Genomic DNA, 17,072 nt, shown 5'->3' with positions numbered 1-17,072 from the left:
TTGTGCACAGCTTCAGTTGGTCTCTGGAGTGAAGAAAAGTCTTTGAGTTGCAGAGGTAAAGGATTCAAGGTGGAGGATTCATGATGGAGGATTCATGTTGAAGGAAAAAGAGCGACCTATCAGTGGAGGATATCAGTTTTAGGAAGGAGATGTTGTAGCCAGTGTATCGGTCTCCAATTGGGAGATTGTTAGCGCTGGAGCCCGATCGCTGTTCTCAATCGCGAATCGGTGTTCTCCCACTCCCGCCTCCGGCTACAGATCTCCCGCTCTCGCCTCTTCTATTTCGTGAAACTTCACGAACGCTTGATTGTGTCTCCCGCCTCCCTTGTTCGCAAACTGTTCCCGCGAACAGTCCTTTATTTCGCAAAGAATTGCGTCTGTCGCGAAAGTTCCTTCCTGTTCATGATAAAAGCTTTGAATGGCTCTCCTTGGGTTTAGTAGTCACATTTTGAGTTCTTCTTTGGTTTCTTCGAGATAGAGGAAGGTTTCCTCAGGGCAGAGGAAGAGAAGTGCAAGCGGTAGTTCCTTGCGGTAGAGGAAGAAGAAGGAAGAAGAAAGAAGAAGAAGATTGTGCTCCCTTGACTTCTTCTTGGTGGCTTGTGACAGAAGAGAAATTAGTTTTCATTTCTCTTGTAAGTTTATCTTTTTTTGTGTATCTAGGTGTAGAGTTTCTTCGTGTATCTCAGTGTAGAGAGAGAAAAATAGAGAGAGAAGAAGAGAGAACAACAAAGTACAACAAAGTGAGGTGAGAGATTCCTCTTGTAAGTCGAGGTGATCGACTGATGTAAATTTCTCAAGTAGTAAAATCCTCTGCAACTCTGTGGACGTAGGCAATTTGTCGAACCACGTAAAGCTGTGTATTTCGTTGTGGTGTTATTGTTTTATGATGTAAATTTTTATTATTCTATTTTTCTTTTCGTCGATCGTTATCCTGTTTGATTTATTCATATACCACATCAACTCGTGTATATCTAGATCTCGCAACAACAAATTTATAAAAAATTTTGGAGAACAAATATCTCATAAAGAGCGTGGAGAATTGTCTCTAAAAGAAGTGTCAACTCTATAAGTTTCATATGAGATATGTGAGGTAACTATTGATGAACCATTGAATGATTTTACAAAATTTTTAACATATATGTTAAAACTGGATAGGAAGATTGGAGATGAAGAAAAGTCACTTATTCTTCTGAATTCGCTCATGGATGAGTACGTAAATTTCAAAATGACATTCATTTATGGGATTGAGGACTTGAATTTTTGCTATTTGATTATGGTGTTGTTGATTCATAATTTTCATCAAAGGGAGAAGAAGTCCATAAAAATGGAGTAGCTTAAGGCACTTACACTCCAACATGCAGATTTGAGAAAAAAATTTGGCAAAGAAGGGTGACAATGGTAATACTTATAAAAAAAAGATAAGTCTTATGGGTGCAGTCTTGGAAAAAATAAGTGTGATTTTTGTTTGGAGACCAATCATTGGAATAAATATTATCTGGAATTGAAAGAGAAGAGAAAGAGAGTTTCCTTTGAGGTGAAAGTTAATCTTATTATGGAGATGTGTGATGAATTGGATTCAGATGTATCGTTTTCGACATATTCTCACATTTGTATGCAGATGATTCGTATTGGATTTGGAAAATTCTTTTTTCTATCACATTGATCCCAAGTAGGAGTGGTTCTATATGCAATGACTATGAGAAACAATCAAGCTTATCATACAATTAGTGTAGAGAGCATCTTTATTAGGATTCATGATGACACTGCGAGTTTGTGAAGGAGTCGACTAATGTTGGACATGTTTCAAATATCATTAAGAATTTGATGTCAATTAGGGTCTTAAAGGCAAACAACTACAAGGTAGTTATCGAGACATGAACTCTAAGGATATGTTGTAGAGCACTGATTTTTATGAACGGTGTTCATCATCATTTATTTATGATCTTCGGGGTAGTACAGTGACTGAAATTGTTGTTGTTGCAATGATTCTTTTGATGTCACTACATAATGACATATGCAGCTAGCCCATGTTGGAGAGGTTTCACTTCAACCTTTGGTGAAGCAAGCATTAATCAAAAGAGTGAGTACTTGCAAGCTTAATTTATGTAACTAATAGGAAGTATACGATCCTCTGGGAGACTCTTGACCACAAAACAAGAATGTTATCTTTGGTTCATTGGTTGCGGGTGACTTGTGTAGATATTCTCTTAGTGAATGTTGTGTTGTGAGGTACTTCAATCTGATCATGTTCTGATGTATATTCTCGACCTATCGCACGAGGATTACTCGTATATAAGCCTTCCACTTGTCTATTTTTATTTGTTTGTTTGTTTATTGTCGTATATCATTCTTCTCTATTCTTATTCTCTTTGAACCATTGATATGATTCTGTAGAGAGATTTAATAAAATAAGAAAATCATGCAACAACATATAAATAGACAAGTTGAAGACTCAGAGCACTTTAAAAAAGAACCGAGAAAATAATCAGTTTGACAACTCGGCAGTTGGGTAACTCAACATGACAAATTAGCAGGGCAGTTCGGCAAGTTGGCAAGGCTACTTGGCAAGCAACAGAGCAAATGGCGAGCTGACAATGCAACCTGGTAAGTTGGTAGGACAACCCTGTAGGACAATCAAGGAGGTTAGCAGGGCAACCTGGCCATCTGGAAACTCAACAAGTGCAACAAGCCAGGTTCGTAAAATAATCTGACAGAGCAATATTACAGATCACTATGACGCCAAGCAGCTCAACAAGAGCAACTTGGCATGTTGGCCACCTTAGGAGTATACACGATGCACCATCTTACTGCTGTGGAACCGGTATTATATGAGTTATATCAAAATAACGAAGCTTAACTGACAAAAATTATTTTATTATATGCAAAGCCGGCATGCATCGAATTTCAACTTGAATCTTGAGTGCTGAAGTAGCATACAAAATAGCCTTTATGCATTAATGTCAACAACAACTCCGTTCAAATTAATTAACTGACTTATCATTTTATATGTTTTGAATGTAACTAGCAGATGTTAGACTGGAGAAAATTTTCCGCAGGTTGTCGGGTAGCGAGCAATAACGTCTGTTGTCTGGATGTAGCTCGCGTTCGAATGACATGTGCAAAATTAAACAAAATGATAATTATTATAATAACAATAATAAGTACAAATGGTTAACAAATTTTTTCATAACTGTAAATAAAATATTTCTATGACAATAACATTTGTATGGAATAACTGGCAACAAATTATTCTCAGAAAATTAACTTGAACAAAAATAATTACACTTGCAACATATTATACGGAAAATAAATTTACTTATTAAAACTGAGAACAACTATCATCAATTAGGGTGTAAATGAGTCAAGTTTGAGCGAGCCAAGTATATATTCGTGTTCGGCTCATTCAAATTGGCTGATGCATAGAATGTTCAAGTTCAACTCTATTTGAATTCGTCGGCTCATTTAAGCTCATGTTAATCATTTAAAAATATGAAAGTTTAATATTTTTCAGTACAACATAAGAAAATTAATAACTTTTTTAATAATATTATTTATTTATTTATTTATTTTGAGTCAAAATAAGATAAACCTAATTAAACATCTATCTATTTGTTTCGCCTCATCTATGAATTGAGTTTAAAGAAAATTGTTTGTATTCAACTCACCAGCTCAACGAACGATTCAAGCACGAGTCATTTAGGAAACCAAACATTAGCTATTTGTGAATAATAAAATTTTTGGACTGCCCTATCACTAACTCTTGTATACTAATTAGAAAATTGATAATTACTATGGGAAATAAATTCATGCATGCATTCAGAATTTTAAAACTCCTCTCAAGAATTCAAAAGGCATAAATCATATAAATATACAGTGAAAAATAACTAAGCTTATATTATATAATTCATTAAAAATGATGACTTGCTCTAATTAATCATAATTAAGGATAAATATATTGATACATTTTATTTAATTGTAGTTAATGCATTTAAAGCATTTTACTTTGTAGAAATTCAACGAGTTTAGATAGTATCTACATATGTTCAGTGATTTATCTTACACTTTTTTTAAAAACAATTAGGGATTGGATGATTTTTAGATTAATTTATCTTGAAAGTCTTGGTAGTTTCATTCCTTGTTGTTGCTTTTTTTATGCTCCTTATCAAACATTTTTTAAGATTCAATGTATGTGAGTTATATTTGCTCAATTAAAAATAATTAAGAAAATAAGCATTGAAGTAAAAATAATAATAATAAAAAAAATCAGAGAGATGCAAAATTCATAATGAACTATGCATCTTAATGTTGGTCTCTTGCATTGTTGTTGTATGCATAAGATTTATAGAGATGAAATGATAATTTGATATTTTTGAAAATCAATCACATAGAGATAAAAGATAGTAGTTGGAGGAAACAAATGTTTTTTATGCCTAAAAATCCTCAGAAGATAAAAAACTACGTGGCCTAACCCAGTTAAAGTGACCCACTAGATGATTGTAAGTATAAATGTCCACTCTTCTCTTAAATTAGTAGAGATGGAATTAAACTGCTAATAATTAAAGTGTTCAATAATAGTTAAGATATAATAACAATGATTGTGCTGCAACAAATTTAATTGAACATGAATATTGTAGTTGATGGCTAAAGTAGAATTAGTTACCCATAAAAACCATTGTTCAAAGCGATAACAGTAGTAATCAGCCACAAAAGCCTTAGTTGGTTACTGAACAGGAAATAGTTTGTCATAAAGGTCGTGGTTGGAAGCTGCAATATCGTCAGTTGGACACAAATGTTGCGGTTGGAAGCAGTAACAATAGTAGTCGGTCTAATAGGTCATAATTGATGACTGCAATATTATTAGTTGGTCACACAAGTCATAATTTTTTATTGCAATATTGTTCGTTGACCACATAAGTCATAGTTGGTGACTGCAATATCATCAGTCGACCACATTTGCCACAATTGGTTATTGTAATATTATCAGTTGACAACATAGGTTATAATTAGTGACTATAATATCATCAGTTGGCCACATAGACCATAAAATATTATTGTAATATCATTAGTTGGCCACATAGGTCTTAGTTGGTGACAATAGCTTCAGTTGGTCATAAATGTTATAGTTGAAAGCTATAACAGTAGTAGTTTGCCACATATGTCATAGTTAGTGGCTGAAATAGCGTTAGTTGACCATAGAGGTTGTAGTAAAAAGTTGGGGTAGTAACTGGTCACATAAACCGCAATTAGAAGCTGTAAGAGCGTCAGTTGTTCATGGAGTCCATAGTGAGAATCTACAATAGTAGTTGATCACATATATCATAGTTGGTTTTTGTAAGAGTATCAATTGGCCACAAAGGTCGTAGGGGGATGCTACAGTATTAACTGGTCGCACGGTCCATAATTGACAGTTGCAAGAGTGTTAGTTGGTTACAGAGACCATGGTGGCAAGTTGTATAATAATTAGCCACATAATTCGTAGTTGGTAGCTACACCGGTTGGTAGTTGTAACTCTTCTCTCAAGTTTACTATTTTACACCCGAGAGTACTTGTCGGTATACGACGTACGGAGAAATGCAACTGTTACGAACAACCATCATATTCTTGCTACAAGTGTTGTAAGCAATGTCGCTGGTGGCCAATGATCGACAGTAACATGCGACGACATCCAATGGTGGTCAACGACTACGAAGATTAGAAGTTATATTCAGCTCTTCAGTTTATAACAACACTCGAATTCTACTCCTCCCAAAGTAAGGAGAGGGAGTCTATTTATAGCCCATGAGGGAGGGCGAGTTGGTCATTTGACGAATAACTTACGTAACCACTTAATTAAACGGTTCATATCATACCCCCATGATCAAAATTTTTTTTTTAATGATTCAAAGGCCTTAATGACCTCAAAATTAAGTGAGCTTAGGTTTCATTCGATTTTATTTATTAAGAAACTTGATTTGATTATAAATACATCAAAATTGTAGTTCATTTGTTCATTCTATTAAATGCTTATGAATGTGTTTTAGTAGATTGATTTGGATTTGATTGGATTCAGATTGGACTAATTTTGATATCATTGAGTTTTTGTTTTCGAGACGGTCAATTTGACTACAAAATTTGTTGAAATCAGGGTTCTGGGTGATCTTGAATTTGAATCTGGAACATTTATCTCTTAAGAGATGTCTGAAGATTCATGTTAAATGTTAAAAAATTTTAATGACGCATCATGATACTAGAAGCAGGAATATTTCTTTCTAAAAATTAACATAAACATGGAGTAATGTAAACTTCTAAAAATAATAAGACACAACTTGTTATAACATGAGAGCGAACAAACAAAGAGATCATATTCATTCAACAAAACTATTAGCTACAACGAATTCATAGAGCCATCTAAGAAATAACAGGCACAATGACCAAAATAAGGAGATCAAATAAAACACTTTTGGGTTTAATGGAGATGAGTTTTTGTATGGTTTAAGTTTAAGGGGTTTTTACATAACATCGAACCAAAATATTGAATATAATATTTTAACCTTTTAAACTTTAAATGTAACATTTTAAAAACATTTTTCATGACAACCACTTTCCTTTACCTATTATTGAAGGCTTTTAGTGAAAATTTTAGGTAGTTATACATAATATTTAAGTTAAATATTATATTTAAAGTATGTGTGATTAAAAGGTTATACTCAATATTTTAGGTGGTTGATGGTTTGAAACATATGAGAGATGGTATGTATGTAAAATATGCAATTGAGGCGTCCTCATAGGAAAATTGAATAATTTTGCTTGGAAACCCTCCCCCTCTTTCAAGATATAATATTACATCAGACCTATAGTTACATGTATAGTCCAATGAAATCACACCACACCTTAAAAAAAAATTAGTCAGGTAACATAATAAAATATTCACTTCGTGTTATTCAAGTGTTATTGTATATTATTCATATGTTATTGTATTCTGAGAATATTACTGGTATTATAATAACACAATAATACATCAATAACACTTAGAAAAATAATATTATGACCTTTTTTTTTTTTTTTTTTTCTCTCTCTCTCACTTCATGTGTGGCGCGGCTGACGAACGTCCGTCGCCGAACAGTCTCCGTGCAATCGTTCTCGATACCGCAACGGCTTCCTCTTCCTACCAGCAGCGATTCGCCATTTTTTCCGCAAGTATTCTTTCTCTTCTTTGCGGCGGTCTTAAGCTTGTAGTGTAAGCCGTATTTTGGGGGAACCGTTTCGTCCTGGAGATACAAGTTAATTTCTTTTGCAGGGTTCGTCAAACTGGCACGATGGATCTTCTTGGATCGTCCATTCCTGGCGATGTATGTTTGCTTTGAAACCCTAATTTATTATTTACCCGATTCGAGTCGGTGATGACCGCTGAAATACTATGCAGAATTTTTGGTCTTTGATGATGTTATTGTTCGATTATATACTTGATGTTTGTTGGAATCTATAAATCTCACGAGGTTTTTCTTTTTTAAAATCCTATTTCTTTCTGCACCTATTTAACTGACAATTAACATGGGTGGCGAGTTTATTAGAAGGGTATGCTACCGATTCACTCCAGTCATCGGATAATTTTATTCAGTAAAGGTGCGGTGAATTCTCAAATGCCCATTTGAGGAATGAATGATATATGAACATGGGCACCATAGCTTCTCAATTTGGAAGACAATTTATGAGTAATATGTTTATAATTATAAGCCTTAGAGATAAATATTGTCGTACCTTGAAGGGGAAAAAAATTCTGTAAAATTACTGTATGCATTGAGAGGATTTCTGGATAAATATTGATGTATGAAGTATCCAAGCTTATGATACTTGGTTCAAAATTGAAAATGAAGAACTCAAGTCATTTACTTGCTAATCTTAACTTGCTACAATGTCTTTATTAAGTTCTTAGTTTCTCTTACATTTATTTTTTGTTCGCAAAGAAAATGGGCTCTTACTAAACTTGGAGATCTTGGTATCTTTGTAGCAACACTATAAATTTAATTATATATGCATAGTTTTGAGAAATTTAACAGTTTTCCTTTACTTGTTACATGCCCTACAGGTTGGCCTGCGTTTGCTTTTGACCCCTATTTGTTCGAATATTGTGATTAGAACTGCTTGGTAAGCATATCTCATGCTTCTTTTTATGTTAATGTCTTCACTTATTGTGTACTAATAAACGATATTTATTAGTAATTCTCAATGGGGATGTTAGAAATCGAGAATGCTTTTTGCTATTGTGGTTTACTGTTTTGGAAATGTTTCTAAGGCTTCGTTTGGTTTATGCTTCTATTTGCCTTACGTTAGTTAAGGCAACTTGCGAAAGCAGGTCTTATATATACATATATATATATATATATATATATATATATATATATATATATAAACTGGGCAGTTTTTCTCGTGCTTTTCTCACAAACTGCTTTAGAAAAGCAGTTTATGGGAACATAAAATTGAAATTACGGATCATACAGAAGCAATTATAAAATACTGATTGCAAAAACTAGAACACTTATGGTATACCAAACGAAGCCTATGTTTTGATGCTTAGAGGTCACTTTCAATAATCTGATGTATGCGAGGAATTTTTTTTCTGCTTTTTTGCTTCTCTAGCTGCACTGTGGGGACTGTTTTACCAGTGTACTCTACTTTCAAGTCTATAGAAAGTAATGATCAAGAAGAACGAGAAAAGTGGCTTGTTTATTGGGCAGGTCAGTAACTGGTTTGCTCACTTGTGGCTCGGACAAAATGCATGTCCAGTTTTTTTTTTACTACGAAAGCCTTTTGATTACATGATGTGCAACCTTGATAGCTTTTTTGAAATCCATAAGTTGCAGCCTGTTTAAGGTAAATTTGCACACCTAGCTCACAATTCTTATGTATTTACATATGTCACACCTATACTTTCATATTTATGTTTATGGCAGTTTGATCCATTGAATCTATGCATGAAAAGGTGGATTTCACTTTTCAAAAGTGGCAATTGTGCTATTTTGTATGTGATATTAAAGATTTTGAGTGTTTTGTGTAAATATGTAAGTTTAGGTGTGAGATATGTAAATACACAAGAATTGTGTGCTATTTGTATGTATATGTCCCTAACTTTAATTGGGAGCTCAATGCGGTCTCCTACTTGTAGCAGCAATAAGAAGGGTTGATATTGTTATGATTGGGGCTGAGTAGGAGAAGGTTTGACTGAATTAAACTTTGCTATTAGTTTCTAAAAGGATCTATCTAATTCCAATTACGTCTTAGAAATGAAGGATAAGAAAGGGTGTATTGTTTGTGGCTATGAAGGAGAATGTTCAGCTGAAATAAACATTTGCTATTAGTTTCTGAAATGGATATAGCTATTACCAATTAAAACGTTGCAGAAATAATACTGTCACAGCTGACATGATGATGGTTTATTCATTTACTTTTGGGAGTGGATTATTTGTCTAATTTTTTTAGAGTTGCTTTATATCTATCGTTCCTAGATATGAAAATTTCTTGAGTGATGACCATATGTACGACATGAGTTGCTTTGAATAATTGCTTCTAGACTCGGGACTTACTGAGTATTTAGGCTCCAAGTAAAAATGAGAGGTTCTCACGTTTAATCTCTTCCCTCTATTTAGTCTTCTTGAGCTTGAGATACAAGATCATTTTTGTTCTATTTCCACTGATGATTGGGGTTATCAGGATGATGCATAGTCGAAATCCATAATCAGTCTTTTTAAGAAAAATTCAACCTCATAAAGGTCTACTTCAGCTGGGCAGAAAATTTCATAATTTTTTTTTTATGATCTAGTATTCCAATAGTCCACTTGTCTACATAATAGACTCGAAAGCTAGCAAGCATCTTGATTGAAGCTATTTTTGAGCTCTTATTTATATATGGGATGACTTGAATTTTTGTCTATTTGAGATGTGGAATGATTCCCATTTACCTTGTTATAGTTTTTGGCATATTTTCTCTCCCTCATTTACTAACATGCAGCATATACTGTTATATTTTTTACAGCACATGGAACATTCAGTCTTCTCGAAGTGTTTTCCGATAAGCTGATTTCCTGGTAAAATAATAACTCGAAATTAGCTACTTATGGTTGATGGATGTTTCTCTAATTCTTTTTATAATGATTATCATGCTTCTTTTGTTTTGAGAATAAATTTTGAGTATGTGCAAAATTTGCTCTTTTTTCTCAGCTCATGTATAGGCTTCATGCCAAACCATCTCCTTTTGTCTTAGCATTTATATACTCCTTCTGTATACCCCTACCCCATTCTTTTTTTGTCCTAACACGAGTATTTGTTCAAAGCATCACTCGTACAATCGGCCAAATAATGTTAGTTACTGTCCCTCCGATTATTCAAATGACCTCATCATTGGAAAAAATTGCACAAAAAGTAAGCCATTATAATAATAATTTGATAAATAACACAGGACATTAGAAATACATGGCAGTATGTGCTGTTATGCCATCGTGAAAGTATGAACGACCCAAAGAAATAGTTGTTCGCATGCATTATTTTTGATATCAGGGGTGCATGGGAAATTGTAAACCACTAACATATAGGGAAATTTACATACATAACACAATTCTTATTTACATATCTAACACCAAAAGTTTGATATTTACACTTTTAACATGGTGTCATAATACTATGCATGAAAAGGTGTTTTTCACCTTTTAAGAGGTATTGATGTTGGTATTTTTGATCTGATGTTCAATATTTGAGTGGTATGCATGTAAATAGAATGTTTAGGTGTTACGTATGTAAATACATAAGATTTGTGTGGTATGTATGTAAATGCCCCCAACATAAAATGCTATGCTTCCGTGATCAAAGGTCATTGCAATGAAATTTCAAGAGACTGCCTTAAAATATTACTGAATCATTATGTGGTAGACAAGTTTATTAGAAATACTGATACTTGGTTGAACTTTTCACCGTGCATCATTATAATGTACAATAGGAAATATAACCAACAGTTTCATTGGAAGGGCAGCAATCTCATGCCAATATATATATATATTATATGTATGTATATTTAAATTTAAATTTATTCTTTGGAGATATATTCTCTTATCCTTTTATTTATATGGATAATTAACCATCATGGAAGAGCATTCATGTGCAAAAATTGTTTTAACAATGTTATTTTTAACACTAATGTGATTTTAGGCAGCCAAAACACTTTTGGGGTCAGCTGACTCTTTCACTGCAATATTTTCTGTTATGCATGGAATAAAGGAGTTCCCAAATTTTTAATTTTTCGATGCCATCTTTTTTGTCATACTGATAATTTCATATGTGACTATGCATCTTAGAACTTTACATGTTTTATGTTTATTAATGACCTGGGTTAGCCATTATATTTTCATGTCTCAATAGTTTTTTTTCTTTTTTTGTTTTGCTTAACACTTATTAACCCTCTGAAATGACCAATATCTTAGATATTTATTCCTTCACTTTTTTTATCATCTACCCCCAGAACATTTCAGCTTCTAGCTAATTTGATTTACTGTCAGACTGATTTTGGGTTTACCCCTATTCGAAGGAGAGAAAGATAAGTAAAGATAATTATAGAACTATATTGATGTGCATGGACGGGCTAGAGATAGGGTAGATTTTTCCAAAAATTCTATATGGCGAGGTTTTTAACTATTGAATTACCCTTTTTCTGCGGGGCCAATTTACTGTTAGCGTTTGGGAAAAATGGGATGAAGCTCACTTTCGAGTGCTATGGAACCTGAGAGTAATGCTTAGGGATAGACTAAAATCTGCAATCGAGTTCATCTTGCCTATCCAGTAATGAAAATGAACATTTGCATGTAAGTGCAACTACTCATCATCATCATTATCATTATCATCACCAACATGTAAGTGCAATTATGACAAAAGAAAGAGAGAAAAAAAAAAAAAAAAACTAGATTCCATTACATCCATGAGTTAGCGAACCATATATGCATGTGAAAAGAAGACATATTTGGTTGATTATGTTTAGAAACGAGGATGAAACTCACGTGAAAGTGGAATATGGAAGCAGAAAATAAAAGCATGGTAAATTTATCAAAATATGGTTATTCAACTTTCTTACATGATATCAAGTTATAGTCTTTGTATTAAAAGTCCTCTAATTATGATGCATTCAATTTTGATGATAGTCGCACTTCAAAGATTATCAAAATCTGAGGTATCCCAATAAAAAATATCTAATAATTCTTAACCTGACAAAAAAAATATTATTATTAGAATATTTTTATTACATAAGGAACAGAAGGCTGAGATTTCTTCCCTAACCTCCAACCCCAAACTTTAGTGCTCTTACGAAGAGAACTCCTACAGAGGATTTCTCCCTTTTTTTAGAATCAATTCGAGTGATTCGACTCAAAAAATACTTTCAGGGAGCTTTACAACATAAGATAGCTACAAGAGCAAGCTAGCAGGTGTGTGAGTGCAGAAAGCACTAAATTGGAGAATAACAAGCACCAGGGTTTCGTGAAATGTACTTAGCGAGAGCCATGCCTAATTGTTGAATGCTTTGAGGAGCTTGATCTCAGTGTGATGAAGTCGGGATGGTCTAGTTTGCACCAATGAATCTACTGAAATGGTTTTGTTGGAGTTGGTCAAGGAAGGAGTTGGAGGGCTAGGAAGCTTGGATAAAGCTCAAAGAGTAAAAAAATTCCGGGAAATATCCAGGCAAACTAAATTGTGCTCTGGAGGGAGTCCATGCATAACACTTAAATTTCTTCACTACAATTTTGGGTTGGTTGAAGTGTAATTCTACCAAATCTCGAGGAGCAACAATTATAAAGAAGCTAATTGAAGCTAACCAAGTGGGTTGAGGCATCAGAATTCTACTCCACCTCGTGGATGGAGAGTAGCCATTGGAGGGTATTCCATATCTTGCCTAAGCTGGAAAAGGCTGCTTCTTAGGTTATTGGGAATCCTATTATGTAAGCATGGAATGCTAATGCTTGTGATAAGATGGACCAATTGCACATTGGTGTGTAGTGCTCTAAGTTTTATTTCAAATGAGAGGTCAAGATAGCTTTGGTTGAGCTTACACTTGGGCAATTAGGCCCAAATTTGGGTCAGTCATTTAGAGGGAACTTGTGAACCCAACTAATGACTCAATTGAGGAATCCTAGGATTAATTTGATGAGATTGAGCATAGGTGTTTTGATTCACTTTAGATTTGCTTTATTCTCATCCTCAGCTATGTTCAAACTGGTAGGACTCTATTAGTCTATTCAAGTTAACCTAGGGGTTCAATTGTTGATGTTAGGTCTAATTAGGTTATTTGACTCAAGTGGGTCAATTGGGTTTAAATGAAACTAGGCTACATTAGGCTTTGGTCTTTCTCGAGCATGAATTCAATCCACAAAGTAAGCTCAAACCTATGAGGCTTTAAGGGGTCGATAAGGTTTTTTGGGATTCTAGATGTTCTTTGGCACCCAATTGGGCAATTTGGTATCTAGTTGGTTTCTAGAACTTATTAGGGCTATTCATAGTCCATGCTAAGCCAAATCTATAAGCTAAGGTTGATCAGTTTAAGGTATACTTGGATTATAAGCTAGCTATAATGATTGGCTCAGTTAAGGGGCCTATGTTTGACAAAAACTTAAGTCAAAATAAGCAAATAATTAGGACATCTTAGGGTCAATACATCTCTAGGACAGCTTATAGTCCTAGAATCATATATTCAGGCTCCATTGAGGAAATGCCTATGGCCAGTCAAGGATGAAGATAGTTCTACTAGGCTAAAGGTGTCAGGTCCACACTAAGCTAGAGCTATAAGCTAAGGTTGATCAGGTTAAGGTACTTGGATTATTAGCTAGCTAGAACTTTTACTTAGTCAAGGGGTCTAAGTTGGATAGAAAATTAAGTTCAAATAAGCAAATAATTAGGATATCTTAACGGTAATATATCACTATGATAGCTTAGATCCCTAGAATCATATATTTGGGCTCCATTGAGGAAATGCCTTAGGCAGGTTAATGATAAAGATAGTTTCTACTAGGCTAAAGGCGTTAAGTGCCTTAGGGTCTATTAGGCTAGGCTAATTACTCAGATTGAAGTAGGGATGTAGACAGACTTTGCCAAAAAATAAGTAAACAACTTCTATCAACACTTAAAAAATTACATATAATGAAATGTTTGAAGATGTTACTTTGATGATTGGTCAAAAAATTGATCCACTTTTCTATCGCTAGATTAGATATATTATTTCTTGTTGGATAGTAATTCAACACATGCAACTTCTAAACATGAACATAAGAGAAATTTTTCTCATATTGTCGAATACATCAAGAATTCACTAAAAAAAGGCATTCATATACAAGCATGAATTGCTTAATGTAGAAACTTTTTTTGTAACTGACCATGTTGGGTTTTATAGTGATAGGAAGTCCACATCTGAATAGTATATCCTTATGCGAGGCAACTTTGTCACATGTATGAACAAAATAAATTATGGTGGCAAGATCATGTCCTGAGGGTAAAATATTGAGTAGTGATACACTATACATGTGAAATGTGATGGTTTAAGATTATCTTTGGTGAAATTGGTTTTCCAAAATTCAAATCTATAATCTTAATATGTGATAATTGTATTGTTATCTACATTAGTAAAGTTGTGTGTTTCATGAAAGAACAAATTATATTTTATTCTAGAATCAAATCCCAAATTAGGTTGTTACACCTTGCTTTCCCAATTTCAAACAATTAGGATATATTTTCTATTTGCTTCATTTTTTGGAACTATTGCAGTAATTTAGCGCTAATTGATACATATGATTAAACTTGAGGATGACTATTGGAAGGTGGGAGATTGAAATTATAAGAAAGTTTTAATCAACTAATTAACCATGGATATATTTATGTGTATGATTTTATTCGTATGATTAAGATGTTTTCTACTATATTGCTTGTCTATTTATCTTATTTGTTGATACATTCCATTATTATTTATAATTAAAGTACAACAAAAGTTTCCTATATTCAATAGGGCTAATAATGATGATAATAATTAATATGCCTCCAAAATATTCTTCTAATCAACCAAAAAAATTGTTGCAATTTTAAAATTTTAAAGCAACCAAAATTATGAGCCATGCATGTTAAGAAATGACTTCAATAGCAGATGGATTTTATTTTTTGACATTATAATCAAGGCTGTGTGGAATCAATGAGATGAGTCCTATGTTACTAAGAATGCTTGAATCTGAGTTCAAATATGCCTAAATTAAACATGCAAAAGCCTAATTAAAAATTTCTACCTGGCATTTGAATGTTGCAAAAAGTGGAGCATTGCTGGGTCCCAAGTCCCGAATACAAAAAGTGGAGGATTGCGTTAGGTATTGACAGACAACGTAAAATTTGTCATAAATCATGATGTTGACTTATATTCAAGTCATTAAAGATATGTATATTAGAGTTGTTACTTGTGTTCGAATAAAAGGAGGATTGACCAAGTATTTTCCTATTTTAGTTGGATTATATGAGAGATCAACTTTAACCCCATATTTTTTTTTTGCTTTATTTATGGTTACTCTTACTAGATATTTACAGGAGGATGTATCTTGGTGTAGGCTTTTGGCTAATGATATTCTTCTTGTGGATGTGACTAGAGAAAGAGTTCAGGAAAAACTTAAATTATGGAGGTTTACATTGGAGTCTAAATGCTTTTGTTCTAATAGATATAAAACTAAATACATGGGATGTAACTACTGGTGATCGAACCATTAAAATGTGTGATTGATTTAGATATCTCGGGTTTATTGTTCCAAGTGATGGTGATATAGATGGTGATGTTATTAGTAGAATTTAAGTTGATTGGTTAAAGTGGAGGAATGCATCAAACCTATTGTGTTAGAGAAAAGTATCGCTTAGACTGAAAGAAAAATATTATAAGATGGTGGTGAAACCAGCAATGCTCTATGGCGCAAAATGTTGGCTTTTAAAAGAGAAGCATAAAACAAAGTTAACTGTTGCTGAGATGAGAATGCTTAGGCTGATGAGTGGCCTGACAGTTAGTGAAAAAACACGAAGTGAATATATCCGTGATAGGGTTGGTGTAGCTCTAGTGGTGGGCAAGATTTGAGAGAGTTGTCTTAGATGGCTTGGTCACATTAAGCGCTGCCCATCTAATGATCCTGTTAGGAGAATAAATAGATGTTTTAGATTCAACTTATATTAAGAAAGACAGAGGTATACCTAAAAAGACTTTGGTATATTGTATAAAAAAATGATTTTAATCTATTAAATTAAATGAAAATATGACACTTAATAGGACACAATAGAGAAAAATGATTGATGTAGCCGACCAAACTTAGTGGGATAAAGGCTTGTTATTGTTGTTGGCATTTGAGTGGCCAAATATTCTATAAATTTTGCATGTTTATTAGTCAAAATGTGTGCTCAACAAGATAAATCTGCTAAGTTTTAGATTTTGCTAAATTATGTCTTCATTAGGGCATTGAAATATCTTAAAAATATAAAACATCCAATTGAACTTGTTAGGATCATTTGATTGAATGCCTTTGATTCTTGTAAAAGTAATCACTTCTAGAAATATATAAAAAATGCTATGTTTCTACAAATTTAGTACAAAATCTAGTATTTATAGAGAATTTTAGTGCTTTACTCACTATTGTGTGTTCTTCATTAATCGACATCCAAACTGATAGCATATTATCGCCTGATATTCAATATTCCCATCATCTGTTGATAGATTTTTATCAATGAATGATGTTGATGTGTGCTCGCCATCGATGTATGTTGCCCGCCTTACATGCCTCTCAATATATTCTCTTTTATTAGAAGAAACACCAAGATGATCTTTCACAATGGCCGAACATTCCTTATTAGCTTTCATCTGATGCCTACTAATAAGTGATGTTTGACTGTCGGCACTAAAAAGTAAGAAAGGAGATTGTTTGGGGGGTCGTCCGTAAGAAGCTGTCGGCAGCCGGAATCGAAATCCCGTCGCCCGCTTCGGAAGGACTTTTTAATTTATGTATATATATATATATATAATTTTAGAAAAATATGAAATCAAACTGACCTCATATTTT

At 33.5% G+C, this 17,072-nt stretch overlaps 1 protein-coding gene across 4 annotated transcripts in view; it reads left to right on the top strand.

The window, feature by feature from the left end:
* The first annotated feature begins 7,056 nt into the window (after positions 1-7,056).
* The window catches only part of LOC110024551 (HVA22-like protein k), a 21,186-nt gene continuing 11,170 nt past the window's right edge, over positions 7,057-17,072 (top strand). For all 4 annotated transcript variants that reach the window (XM_020724589.1, XM_020724587.1, XM_020724586.1 and 1 more), the window contains exons 1-5: positions 7,057-7,176; positions 7,277-7,328; positions 8,066-8,124; positions 8,617-8,714; positions 10,010-10,061. In XM_020724589.1, the coding sequence (XP_020580248.1) occupies positions 7,296-7,328; positions 8,066-8,124; positions 8,617-8,714; positions 10,010-10,061 (242 nt within the window). In that variant the 5' untranslated portion in view covers positions 7,057-7,176; positions 7,277-7,295. The remainder of the gene's footprint in view (positions 7,177-7,276; positions 7,329-8,065; positions 8,125-8,616; positions 8,715-10,009; positions 10,062-17,072) is intronic.

This window comes from Phalaenopsis equestris, unplaced genomic scaffold (genome assembly GCF_001263595.1).
Source record: "Phalaenopsis equestris unplaced genomic scaffold, ASM126359v1 Scaffold000258, whole genome shotgun sequence".
Taxonomy (NCBI): domain Eukaryota; kingdom Viridiplantae; phylum Streptophyta; class Magnoliopsida; order Asparagales; family Orchidaceae; genus Phalaenopsis; species Phalaenopsis equestris.
This window is presented reverse-complemented; position numbering and strand designations above follow the sequence as displayed.